Consider the following 13,011-nt stretch of genomic DNA (forward strand, 5'->3'; position numbering starts at 1 on the left):
ATTATTTGGGAATCATATATTACCATGTTTATAATTTTCTATTGGTTTTTTAATTATGCCAAATTAATTTTCTTCTAATTTATCAACCTTGATTGGTTTGTCATAAACCCTTCTTTTTTTGCAAACATAGTTGTTAACATTATTCATTCAATCTCAAAAGGACATAACGAGTACAAGCTCATCAATCTAATGAATGAATAAAATAGGCTAGTCAAACACAAGCGTACAACAAACATAGATAGATAGATTGGAAAAACATAAATCGTTGTTGATAGATTCATAGGAGCTCAAAGACTCTGACACCCTGGTTTGCCAAAGTATTTAAAAAATTGATTTGACCACATACGTCACCAAAATGCACTTTTTTTTTCGGTCAAGGGTCCTGAGAGAACTTCATGATGGGTAACCTTCCTGAAAGTGTTTGTCGGAACTGTGTGAGTGAAGACAAAACACAGGAAAAGATCATTTGTTGATTTATAAGGTCGGTAAACAAGTTTTTAAAGCCTCCCAGATGTAACAAACCGGCCATCGAATATGGGTGGGTCTACGAGCCGAGAATAGATGTAGGGCCCACTTATAAAGGTGGGTCCATGGACTGAGAATGGACATGGGCTCACTAAGCAAGGTGGCGGTTGAGGCGTTTCAGAGACAGAGGCTACATCATGGTGTGTCAAATACGCTTTCACGAATACATTGGGAAATTTAACATTAGTTATTATCAAAAGATTTTATGACGTTAGAATTTTTATTTTATTTTCATTGGTTGTCGTGACAATCCATTTTGAGATAGCAAAATGACGTGGACATTTAATTTCCACACAGGAAGAGGGCAAAGCCGAGGTTCTCTCTATGGTGGACAAAGTGGAACACAAGATTATCTACCTAAGGGAGGAAGGTGGAGGAGGCTGGACGCAAGGTTATCGCTCCAAGGGAGGAAGGCGGAGCCAAGGTTCTCTCCATGGTGGAGGAGGTTGGACGCAAGGTTCTCTCTATAAGAGATGAGGGCGGAGCCTGAGGTTTTTTCCATGGTAGTCATATATTATTGTGATTATACATCATTGATTAGTATATTATGTAATAGTATATTTTTTATTCAAAATATTTTTTGAGCCAACAATTTTAGTAATTAAAAAACTATGCAGAAGTAAAAGTAAAATAGTTGGCTTAATGTGTTTATATCGATATTTTCCAGGTGGTGATAAAAAATATATTTGTAACATATAGTATATTTAGGTGTAAAAAAATACACTTTTAATAGTAACATACATAAAAGATTTGTAAGTGGATATAAATAAGTGTATTATAAAATTTATAAATAACATACAACAAATTTTAATATATTTTTATTAAATTAAATTTAATTTATAAAACTTTAAACCCGCACATCGGGCGGGTCCTCATCTAGTTAATGTATACATAGGGGATACAACTTGGTGAACAAGCATTAAATTATACTAATGGACCTCTAATGGGCATCCACTAAATCATACATAACACTCCCCCTTGGATGTCCATTGTAAATGAATAGTTGTAAATACGCATAAGATGCTGCCTCGTTAAAAACCTTACCAGGAAAACCTAATGGGAAAAACCATAGTTAAGGGAAAAAGAGTGCAGCGCGCTATTACTCCCTATCTTGAGTACATCACTTGAAATCTTCGAGATAACCGAACCAATATGATGAAGTAGTTTCTTGAAAGCAGTGATTGGAAATGCCTTGTAAATGGTTCGCCAAATCTTCACTTGAACAAATTTGTAGGAAATGTATATCACCGTACATCACCATTCTTCTTCAGGCTATTGGTCTCTTAAATGACTCATCAATGTATGTCAAAGACTTTGAAGATGATAGTCTTTCACAATTGGAATCATAATCTTCATTTTTAGGTGTTTATCTTTCGCGTGTTCTTTTGTTGTCTCATTAAAAACCTTTCAAAGAAAAACCCATTGGGATAAAAACCATGATAAGGAGAAAATAGTACAACCACGCTTATGATCATATATCTCCCTATGAAAGCATCATCTTCAGGTTATGCATTATGATAATATATATCATACTTTCTGAATTGCTATAAACAGCGCTTTCAGGTACAAACTCATATGATCATCATATATTCTCCGGGGTTATTGAACTTCAAGTCATTTGAATCCCGTTCATATAGAAGATCTATTTGAACTTTAAGCCCAAATATTCTTTTATATAAAATCTTCCAAATAATAATCTTATACATAGGACTTATTCATAATCTCCTTGTAAAATCTTCTCTTTCAACTCTCATTCTTAGTATGGTACTACAAGACCATTTTTCTATGTAAGATGATGTAAGCATCTTGAGATAACATCTCTTTCATCAAATGTAAAATCTGTAACCTCAAGAAATTTCATGAAAGATCTGATCTTATATAATCTGATTTCTCCATCTTTCAGGAGTAATATTTCATCACTGATTATTTCTCCATATATTCCTTAGTATGTGAAACCTCTACTGTAGATCAGATAATCTTTTCATGATCAACATATTTCGCACTTGTTCTTATAGCTATCTTTTAACAAGAAATACTTGTAAGTGTAGAAGAGAGAGGAGACACATACAATTTTTCTTTGAACAAGGTTCAGCAAATGCCTACATCCTCAAACTTTGTTGAAAATATTTCTTGAACATAATTACAACTATTCTTCAATCTCAGATTTACACAACTCTAAGATCTTCTCTTAGCTTGTTCCCGATTTATTTTCAACCCACTGTGAGATCACTAAGATCAATAACAATGATCTACACCCATGATTCTCTCATAGAGATAAACTTTCACCATTTTCTCCTCAAAGGTGTCAAAAGTCTACAAATTTTTTTCTCGAGAACTATAAAATATTGCTTCTAGCAATGTGATCACTTTAAAGGAAACTTCTGACAGTTTGAAAACTTTCTTACTAGACTGAATCAAGTCTTACTCTTATTTTCAAACTCATAAGGAATCTAAATTAGTTGCTTCCACCAAATGAGAGTACATCTCTCATAAATATTTTCTGAGAATCATTGTACTACTACACGTACTGAATTTCTCATACAGATCCACTTATGTTCCACTCATTTTACACTTTCAAGTGTAAGGACTATAGGTCCAAATATTATCTCTTCAAGAGATTTGAACTATTTCATAGCTATTTCTTTTAATGATTAACCAATCATTCTTTGTGTACACTTTTCAATCAAAGTTTTTCTACTAACCGCGGTATATGATCCTCGATTTTTATCAATACAATTATCAACTGGAACTCTGCATGCAAACATATTACGACGTCGATTTGCTTATTGGTTACTTTTCATTCTAGACATGACTCAACTTGTTGAGATTTCCTTTCATTATGATTCTCAGGTACCTGAATCTCTTTCTTACTCATGTCTACATCTCTTCTAGAGATTTTCCATAACTCTTTGCTTCCTCGGTGCCATATTATTTTATGCTCCTTTTCTTTTCTGAGGATGCTTAAATTTGGAACCATAAGTCAATCACACTTCATGCGATCTTTAGACTTACTAGCAGTTGATCTTATTGATAAGCTCAAATTAAACCCTAGAGATACTTTCTCAAATTAAGAGATCAATGTAGTACTTAGGGGTCGAATTCCACAAGGACTCAAGATCAGACACAATGGATTATGGAGTTTTGTTATTACGCTAAATAAGTTGATTTAAATAAAGAAAAGCAATGCAAAATATTAAAATAAAACTGTTGTAAATTCAGAAGATCAAAAAGCTAGGTCCAGGGAATTTCTCAGGAAATTACAAAATATTAAATCAATAATTAAATAAGATTCAAGCAATTAAAATCATATCTAGAACTCTAAACTCTTTTGTAAAATAAATCAGTTCTCACTGCAAATATTATCTAAATTTAAAACCAGAAAATCCAAATCTCTTTGTAAAATTCTAGGTTAAAAATCAGCTTTAAAAACAGGTTTAGATTGTTCACAAAATCACTAAATCAAATCTCTTTACAGAAAGTAACTTTGCTCATCAAAAGGTTTTATTAGAAAAATCAATTATATTCTCATATCAATCAATAATCCTAAGATCTAAATCCAGATGACTAATCAAAGATCTAGCATTAAGAACAACCTATGATGAAGATCTAGAAAGATAAAAAATCCTAAATAAACATATCTAATAAATCATAAAATCCCTGTGAAGAACCCTGAACCTAACTAGCAAACTACTCAGACATGTTCAATGAAGAACAAAACATAATTCTGAATAATAAGCAATTGAAATTAAAAAAGTAAAGAGGGAGTTCAAGAATTCTTCTCTCAAAGTAGTTCAGATCTCTCTCCCAAAAGCTCTCGAAATCTCACAGGGTAGCAGAACATAAAACTTGCTAGAATAAAACTTAAGGGTTTGCAAAAAAAATAAAAATACTATTTATATGTCCTAAAACACGTCAGGGACTTATGTTGCAAATATGGAAAACTTCGGGCAACTTTGTAAAACTTCCAAATTTGTGATTCTTCATCGGCTGAAGAGGGTGTCGACCGATGCTCCTTAGTGGTGTCGATCGATGCCCTTGTTTTGATCCAAGTCCAAATTGATTCTTCGAGATTTATGCTCCAAAATGATCCAAATTGCTCCACTTTGCTCCTTATGTGCCAAAGTCCTAGAAAACCTGCAAAGACTCTAAAACACTCCTTATATCATGGTTAAAAACCACAAAAACCATGATATATCAACTCCCCCAGACTTAGCCTTTGCTTGCCCTCAAGCAAAACATAAGCTTAGACATGTGAAAGAGGTTTGAAAACAGGGAACTCACTTAATTGCATGATGATTCTTATTCGCACTCTTCATTTACCTGACTCAAGAACTTACTTCTTATACTTAACCATGATAAGCATCAACATTCCTTACTCAAATCCCACAATCCTTTGGAATCTTTGAAATCTCCATTGTCATCTCATTATATAAATTAAAGCAAGTACAGGTGAGTTCTTACCTTGGTGTATCGATCAGTGGCATATGGACTCTCTTCAAGCCAAGACATTCTTCATACATCTCCTTTCCTCTCCCTTTTCTCACTTCAAAGGAGTTGATTTATTCCTATCTTTATATTATTTTAATTTTTTTTAAATCAAAGATGTAAGCGAATACCGGGGTCATCGGTAATTTACCTACCCCTCGCTTCGAAGCTTTGTGTGATCATTTGACTCAAGAGTAGAATAATGAGGTCACATGTAATTTACCTACCTCTCTAAACTGATCAAAATCATCTCATCTTTTTTTTTCTTCTTTTTTTTTTCTGATCTTTCTTTTTAAAGTACTGAAGGGAAGAGAGAGGGGAGACATACTTTGAAAAATTGCACTGTCTTGTATAGCCCGAAGAAGAAGTCTAGTCCACTGATTTCCAACCCCAAAGTAAGAGATTAAGTCCGGTTACAATCCTGATAAAAGTTGAGACAACGTTAGATCAATCAGATATCCATTGAATAAGGGCTTTCAGGATTGTTGATAAGGTTCATAGTCTTTCTAAGCTTCAGTTATGAGATCAAGCATAAACAAATAATCATTAGAGTGTTAGCCAAATAAGAGAAATCATTAATCAAGAGAATAATTCCCAAAGAAAAAAAGAAAAAATTTGAAAAATTTGACTCAAACTTTATGGTTTTGACTGACACAACTGAAACTCAAAAACAAAAAACGTAGTTAGTAGACAACCTCCCCCAGACTTAAACAACACTGTCCCCAGTGTTATCAAGTAAGAGGAAAGCAAAAAGAAACAAAAACGTATTGAAAATTGTAATGAAAAGATGAACTGTTCTCGGGTTACCCAGCGGTGTCGACCGACACCATTTCAGCGTCGATCGACACTCATCATGAATGGTGGATTCTTGGCCAAAACTCCTTGTTAGTTGCAGTTAGTTGTGTTCATATGTTGTTGGATCAATCCTTTGATGATTATGCTGTGAAGAAACACTCAAACACAAACATATGTTAAAAGCAACATGATAGATATATAGTTCATAATTTCAAACAAAATTCAAACAAAAACTAACTCAATGCAAAAAGAAAAATGACTCAAAAGGAAAAGAAAAACCTAGAAGTGGGTTGCCTCCCACTTATCGCTTGTTTTCAGTCATTAGCTTGACTTGGTTGAAGCTTAGGCGTCCGGCGGATCAAAACGTGGCAGTGAATGCCTCCGAGAAAATGGCCTCTTCACCCAAGGTGGTGTATAAGCAGTAGAAGAGTGAGGTCTACCAAGGACAAGAGGAACAGGACCAGGGCGGGATTTAGGGACGGGTCTTCTTGTATGTCCTGCAAAATCATCAACAGAAGAAACAAGCGCTCTACGATAATCTCGTGGCTTAGTTAACTGCAAAACAGTTTTTGAATCTTTGAAGGTCTTGTTGATGATAGGAGGAGGTTTAGGTGCATAAGAGGTGTACCTTTGCCTTACCTGAGGGCTCTGGTGTGTGGAGGAGGAAGTCTTCTGTTTGGAAACAGCTTCAGGAATTGGAGCATCAGTGTTGGACAAGGTTTGGCTCGGATGTGGAGGAGTGTCGACCGACACTGAGCCTGATGCTCGAGTAGCAGAAACTTTCCTTCTGTGCTAAAGTCCTAGAAAACCTGCAAAGACTCAAAAACATCCTAGAAAACAAATCAAAAGACTCTAAAACACTCCTTATATCATGGTCAAAAACCACAAAAACCATGATATATCACTTATCCTTCTAGGACATTAATTGGAGCACAGCTGGTATATGAGAATTTTCACTCAAGGTCAGAAAATGGCTCTTGCATGCCGTTAGCATCTTTGCAAACTTTGCCAATAAATTATCTCTCTTTTTTTTTAATTTCTAGCGCACATTTCTTAGTACGGGGATCAAGATAATTTCTTCCAATATATTTCTTTACCAGCTGTGTATTTTCTCCCCCTCATGTTGGAAAGACTGACTCACTGAAACAATAGTCTCTGCATCTCAAGATATTCAATCATCAAGAGAGATTTATATCCAACATATTTCCAACATTCTTTCAAATCTCATCTTAATCACTGTGGTGGAGCAATGCAACATGTATAATACATTTAGATGTAATATATCTGGTTTTTGACCCAAACCAATTACAGTGGGGGGTACTCATGATAATTCGTTGGCCCGATGCGAACTTATTGACATATAGAGTCATTTATGTCAATTACATAGCTTGGTTTCACCACCATTGTCAATTAACCAAATACTCTCACAAACTCAAGATTGCATGTTCATAACAAACATATATAGTGGATGATCAGTCCAGAATATCTCTTTGTATACGTACCAGAAAATTGATACTATCCAAATTCATGGGGTCGGTGAAAGCCATATAATCGACTTGTTTTGTAAAGCAGCACACATAAGAAATCACTAGGAAAAATCTTTAGGTTCTCTAATGAATCTTTTCAAAAATTTCTGATTATTCTTTCGCATCATTACTGAACCGGAATGGCTTCACCGGTCATGCCAAACAGTGAGATTTTCACAAAGCATTTTATCTTCTAGATAATGAATGTAATCTCTAAAATACTTTTATTGCCTTGGGGAATAATACTTATGATTTCAAAGTATTTCCTTCGCTTATTGTCTCAACATGATTACTTTTCAAATCTTCAAGATTTGCTCTATCATATGAGTGATTAAACTCATTTTGGGTGTCAACATAATCTTATTTATGTTCCATCACCTCTTGTGGGATTCATTAATTCTCCCCCTCGAGATGATGACACTTCATGTCTATCAATCTCGATTTGAATCACACTCTATAATCAATAATATTCTCAAATTGGGTCATATATTATATCTTACACCCTTTTGATTTTGAGACTAATTGAGAGACTATAACACATTAATATCAAATTGTGTTCCCATAGACAATAGTATATATACTCTTAAAGAGCTTTTTTCTACTATTTCTTAATATTGTAGTAGAATAGTGGCAATTGTCTCATACTAGCTTCTTTCAACATCATATATATATATATATATATATATATATATGAGATAAGTACCTCATGTACTTATTATTCACTTATAGCAGAGATACTAGTCGACTTAACCGCGATCTTATATATATATCATACCCACATTTATAACCACTTTTATAGCAACTTTCTTATATTGATGTGACATTTTCCTTTTTTTTTGCATAAAGTCATATTCAATTCAATGAATAGATCAAGCCAATAGGATGTTATTTACATCAACATCTCATAATTTTATACAGTCACAAAAAAATAAGATTATAATATTTTTAAAAATATTTTTCACTATATTGTGTCTTACATGACAACAATATTTTGTGACAAGTAGAATATATTTTCTCTAATATATTTCCAACAATGATATTATTTTCTATTATAATCTTGGTTATAAGTGGAATTAAGTTGTTTATATATATTCTCTTATAGACTTTTAGTCATTTACTTTCTTTAGATTATTCTAAAGAACTAGTGAATTTTTATGGTCATATACTTGGACTTAAATCTCCTCATAGAAATAATGCCAAGAAAACATGATCAATAATTATTATTTAGTAATTTGTTACTAAATTTTGAATGTATTCACAAAAAAAGGTTGGTGAAATGATTTAAAATATTTCATCATGATATTATATCTAATTTTAATTAGATTTAAATTTGTGATTAAACAAATAAAATAAATCACAAACTTTATAAACAATCACATAAGTGAATGTTAAATATTAAAGATCATCATTCTTTTTTTTTCTTTTTTTTTTTTTTTTTTTTAAAATCCACATGAAACTATTGAACCATTAACTTATAATGGAACAAGCAATAATATGACGTATGTGATTCCATAACACAAAACACTTTTTAGACTAATGTTTCAAAGAAGCATTAAATCTACATGTCTATTAAAGTATGAAAGAATACTTATCTTTTAAGTGGAGAGATCACTGTAAGAGATCCAAAACAAAGATGAAGTCCATGGTGACAATCGCTTATTCAGCTGTCCATATCAAATCCTTAGATTATGATAATTCTTTGGTTAGAAAAAAATTAACCAAACTAAACTATTAGACATAAAATATACAGATCGATTAAAACCGTAAATCATGTGCTATGACCATGAAACGATCCGATCGATTAGGTGTAAATTAATGCATAGATTTTCTAAATCAATGATATGGTATCTAAACTACCGAATATGATATAGGTTATAAATCTTATACATCTCAGTAATATAAGATACGAGACCTACTTTAATAGGCGACAATCGATAGTTATTATTATTAGTTTCATAGTTTGGTAATCGATAATACTTCTCTCGCGTGATTTTGGAGACGGAGGCGAAAACGTTGATCTTTTTACTTCACTATGAGATATAAATTACTCCTTCAAACAAAAGACACACTTTTTTGTCAAACCAATGATATACCAAACTTAATAACCAATAAATCCAAATAATCAAGGTAAAACAATAACGAATGATGATGTAGTAAATAAACATCATGTACCAAAGAAGCTATGTAAACATATGAAACGATGAGTTATCATACTCATATATGTTTTCGATGACATCACAATAAAATAATAAATTATGCCTTTGGTTTGAGAGAATTAACCAGACAAAACCATATAGCAATTTGAATATGATGTGCAAGATCTCTATTATACGTTTCGATCATTAAATATTATGAAGTCAATAAGATTATGATAGACAGTTTTAAGTAATACGTTCACGAAAAACAAACCATTATAATAGAGATCATGAAACGATGAGTTATTATACACATATATGCTTAAATCATGATTTGACTAAAGCATAGAAAGTACTTATCTGTATTGAATCGTAGATGGTCATCGTCGTCGGAGAACGAAGGCTAGGTTTCGTAAGACTTCTTTTAGCTCAAACGGTTAAGGTTTTTTTTTTCTAGACGGCTAGGGTTTAGAAAGGTTTAGAGCATACTAATAACGTGTTAAAGTAATATATTTTAGGAGAAAGCTTGTATTATTCCATAGACATATTAATGTATACATAGGGGATACAACTTGGTGAACAAGCATTAGGTTATACCAATGGACCTCTAATGGGCATTCACTAAATCATATATAACACAAATATTATTTTTTTGAAGTCAAAAATAGATGAATATGTTGGAGGAAAAGTGGAAAACCAAACACCAAAGTGTAACAAAAAATGAAAAAATAGGTTGAATATGCTCTCATATATTTTGCCTTACTGAATCTAAGGGCGGTCCGAAGTTTTCGATATCCTATGCAAATAAAAATTGTATGTGTCTTTCCCATTTTTATGAATTTTATATCTCCTCACTCTAAAATTCATCTTATTTTTGTACAATTTTTGGAAGCTTAATTAAATTAAACGGGTTAAAATTCTTTCGTAGATTAATCCCTCACTTTAACGAAAATTCACATATCTATTCCAAAAATTATAGAAACGAAAGAAAGTGAAATTGGATTTTGAATTATAACTAAACATTTTTAATGTGAAAATAATGTGTGTCGGCGAGGTTAAAAACAAAGATATGTTGTTTGATCTTTTGAAAAGATGAGAGTGAGACCGATCGATCGATATATGTAAAGTGCAAAACCACGTCATCCACCCATGAGTATATTTGGTAAATTTGTCATTTGACATTTGACATTTATGTTAACCAGTAAGAAAATGAGCAATTAAATTTGATATTTGACTAATGACTATGACTCTATGATGCGTAATTAGAAAGAATACACAATGACTCTATGACTATGACTATGACTATGACTCTGTCTGTGTTTATTAGAGATTAAGATTCTGAGCGGGCATCATCTCTCTAAAATCTTCTTCACTATTATATAATCCCATTCTTTGTCCTCTCTTCTCTTTTCATATCAATTCCATTTCAATCTCTTTTGCTCATACAGATTTTATTATTTGTTTCCTAAAAAAAAAACACAAAAAATGCGAAGCTTTCTCTACCTACTCGTAGTAGTGTCCCTCTTCTCATCATATGTTAACGCATGTGACCGATGTCTTCACAGTTCTAAAGCATCTTATTTCTCATCTGCCTCTGCTCTCTCTTGTAAACATTCCTATCTTTTCTCATTACTTCTTTTAAAAGTACTTGTTTCTTTCTTTTCTCATGTCTTGATGTGTTTTCACATCCGGAGCTTGTGCTTATGGCTCTATGGCTACCAGTTTCTTCGCCGGACACATTGCGGGAGCTATACCTTCCATTTACAAAGATGGTGCTGGCTGTGGGGCTTGCTTCCAAGTCAGATGCAAGAACCCCAAGTTGTGTACCAGTAAAGGAACCATTGTGATGGTCACAGACTTGAACACGGGCAGCCAAACCGATCTTGTCCTTAGTAGTAGAGCTTTTAAGGCTATGGCTAAGCCTAGTGCTGGTGCTGACAAGTATCTTCTCAAACAAGGCATCGTCGACGTTGAATACCAAAGGTTCCATTCTTGAAACACCCAACTTCTTGGGTTTTTATGGTCACTTGATTTATTTTGGTACTAAAAAAAACATTTTGGAAATGAAAACAGAGTTCCTTGCAATTACGGTAAAAGGAATTTGCAAGTGAGAGTGGAAGAAGCAAGCAAAAAGCCAAATTACTTGGCGATAAAGCTTTTTTACCAAGGAGGCCAAACCGAAGTGGTAGGCATCGACATTGCTCAAGTTGGTTCGTCACAATGGAGTTACATGACTAGAAGCCACGGAGCCGTGTGGGCTACTGACAAAGTACCAACCGGAGCTCTACAGTTTAGGTTCACAGTGACAGGCGGCTACGATGGCAAAACAGCTTGGGCAAAGAGAGTTCTTCCGGCCAATTGGAAAGCGGGGAGGATCTACGATGCGGGCGTTCAGATCACCGACATTGCTCAAGAAGGTTGTGATACATGCAGTCACATATGGAACTGACTCATTACAATTCTTGTTATTTAGGCAAACAACAAACAAGTACCATTCGATTATATATTAGAATATATTTATACGAAACAAGAGGACTAAGAAGATCTATATATGTGTTATATGTACACGGTACAACTCAAGAACCAAAGTTCATTCTAAAAAAACTAGAGTCACTATATCATTGCAATATGCAAGCAAATTAAAGAATCCGACAAGAAAACAAAATAACATAGATATGTCTACATCTCTTAAGTTGTACAAGCTATTAAACACGCATATTAGATGCAAATGGTTGTCAACTAAAAATAATAAAATAAAGAGATAAAAATAAAATGAGTGGAAATGTGGAATAAATTGTGACAACCATTTTGGAGGCATCATACTATAGTGAGGAAGATGAAAAAGAAAACAAAAATTATTACATTAAGATATTAGTAAAAAAAAAAATTGATGAAAAGAATTCGAAGAATATTGACAGAAATTTGACAAAATTAGTTGTACTGTTTTCAACTAAGCACAAAAGTTACAACTTAGAGCTCTGTTTGAAGTTGAACACGAGACATCCCTAGAAAAATGCTTAGTGTTTTCTTGCTTTATATTTCAGAAACTGTACGTAGGTCCGCCACTGTATGGGACTAAATATTGAAGACAAAAGAGAACCTTATTGTGTTTATTATGTTCGGTAACTCAAGTTTGGCAAGAAGGTTTCGTGGTGTAGTTGGTTATCACGTCAGTCTAACACACTGAAGGTCTCCGGTTCGAACTCGGGCGAAGCCATATCTATGTTTTTGATCATTTTTCCTTAAATGTTCCCAACAATATATGCGTTGAAATGGAGATTTTAATTCTGAAACCTATAATTTATAAGCTAATTAGTACTTCGATAACTGTTATCTTAATTTTATTTTAGTGCTGGAGACTTTTGAGCTATAGTAGGATTCTTTAATCTTATGGGCAAGACTCAAACACATACTTAAAATGCAGTTTAATTATCTCAGGTAATGCAAAACTGTTAGTGTGGAACAAGAGCAAATCGGCAAAAATATTCTTGCCTATTCATACATATGGTAATGCAAAACTGTTAGTGTGGAACAAGAACATCAAG

At 33.3% G+C, this 13,011-nt stretch overlaps 1 protein-coding gene and 1 non-coding gene across 2 annotated transcripts; both read left to right on the forward strand.

Annotated features, from left to right (window-relative positions):
- The first annotated feature begins 10,798 nt into the window (after positions 1-10,798).
- Positions 10,799-11,993, forward strand: LOC104780410 (expansin-like A3). Its single transcript, XM_087509072.1, has 3 exons — positions 10,799-11,072; positions 11,161-11,449; positions 11,540-11,993. The coding sequence occupies exons 1-3, from the start codon at positions 10,952-10,954 to the stop codon at positions 11,913-11,915; spliced, it is 786 nt and encodes a 261-aa protein (XP_087365198.1). The 5' UTR covers positions 10,799-10,951; the 3' UTR covers positions 11,916-11,993.
- A 616-nt stretch (positions 11,994-12,609) lies between these two features.
- Positions 12,610-12,683, forward strand: TRNAV-AAC (transfer RNA valine (anticodon AAC)). Its single transcript has one exon. It is a non-coding gene; the product is annotated as a tRNA-Val (tRNA).
- Positions 12,684-13,011: the final 328 nt, after the last annotated feature.

Source organism: Camelina sativa, chromosome 4, assembly GCF_030686135.1.
Source record: "Camelina sativa cultivar CO46 ecotype springtype chromosome 4, ASM3068613v1".
Classification (NCBI taxonomy): Eukaryota; Viridiplantae; Streptophyta; class Magnoliopsida; order Brassicales; family Brassicaceae; genus Camelina; species Camelina sativa.

Coding starts and splice junctions, on each gene's coding strand:
- LOC104780410 (XM_087509072.1), top strand. CDS start 10,952: ATGCGAAGCTTTCTCTACCTACTCGTAGTAGTGTCCCTCTTCTCATCA. Junction 11,073..11,160: donor ATCTGCCTCTGCTCTCTCTT/GTAAACATTCCT, acceptor TCACATCCGGAG/CTTGTGCTTATGGCTCTATG. Junction 11,450..11,539: donor GTCGACGTTGAATACCAAAG/GTTCCATTCTTG, acceptor AAATGAAAACAG/AGTTCCTTGCAATTACGGTA.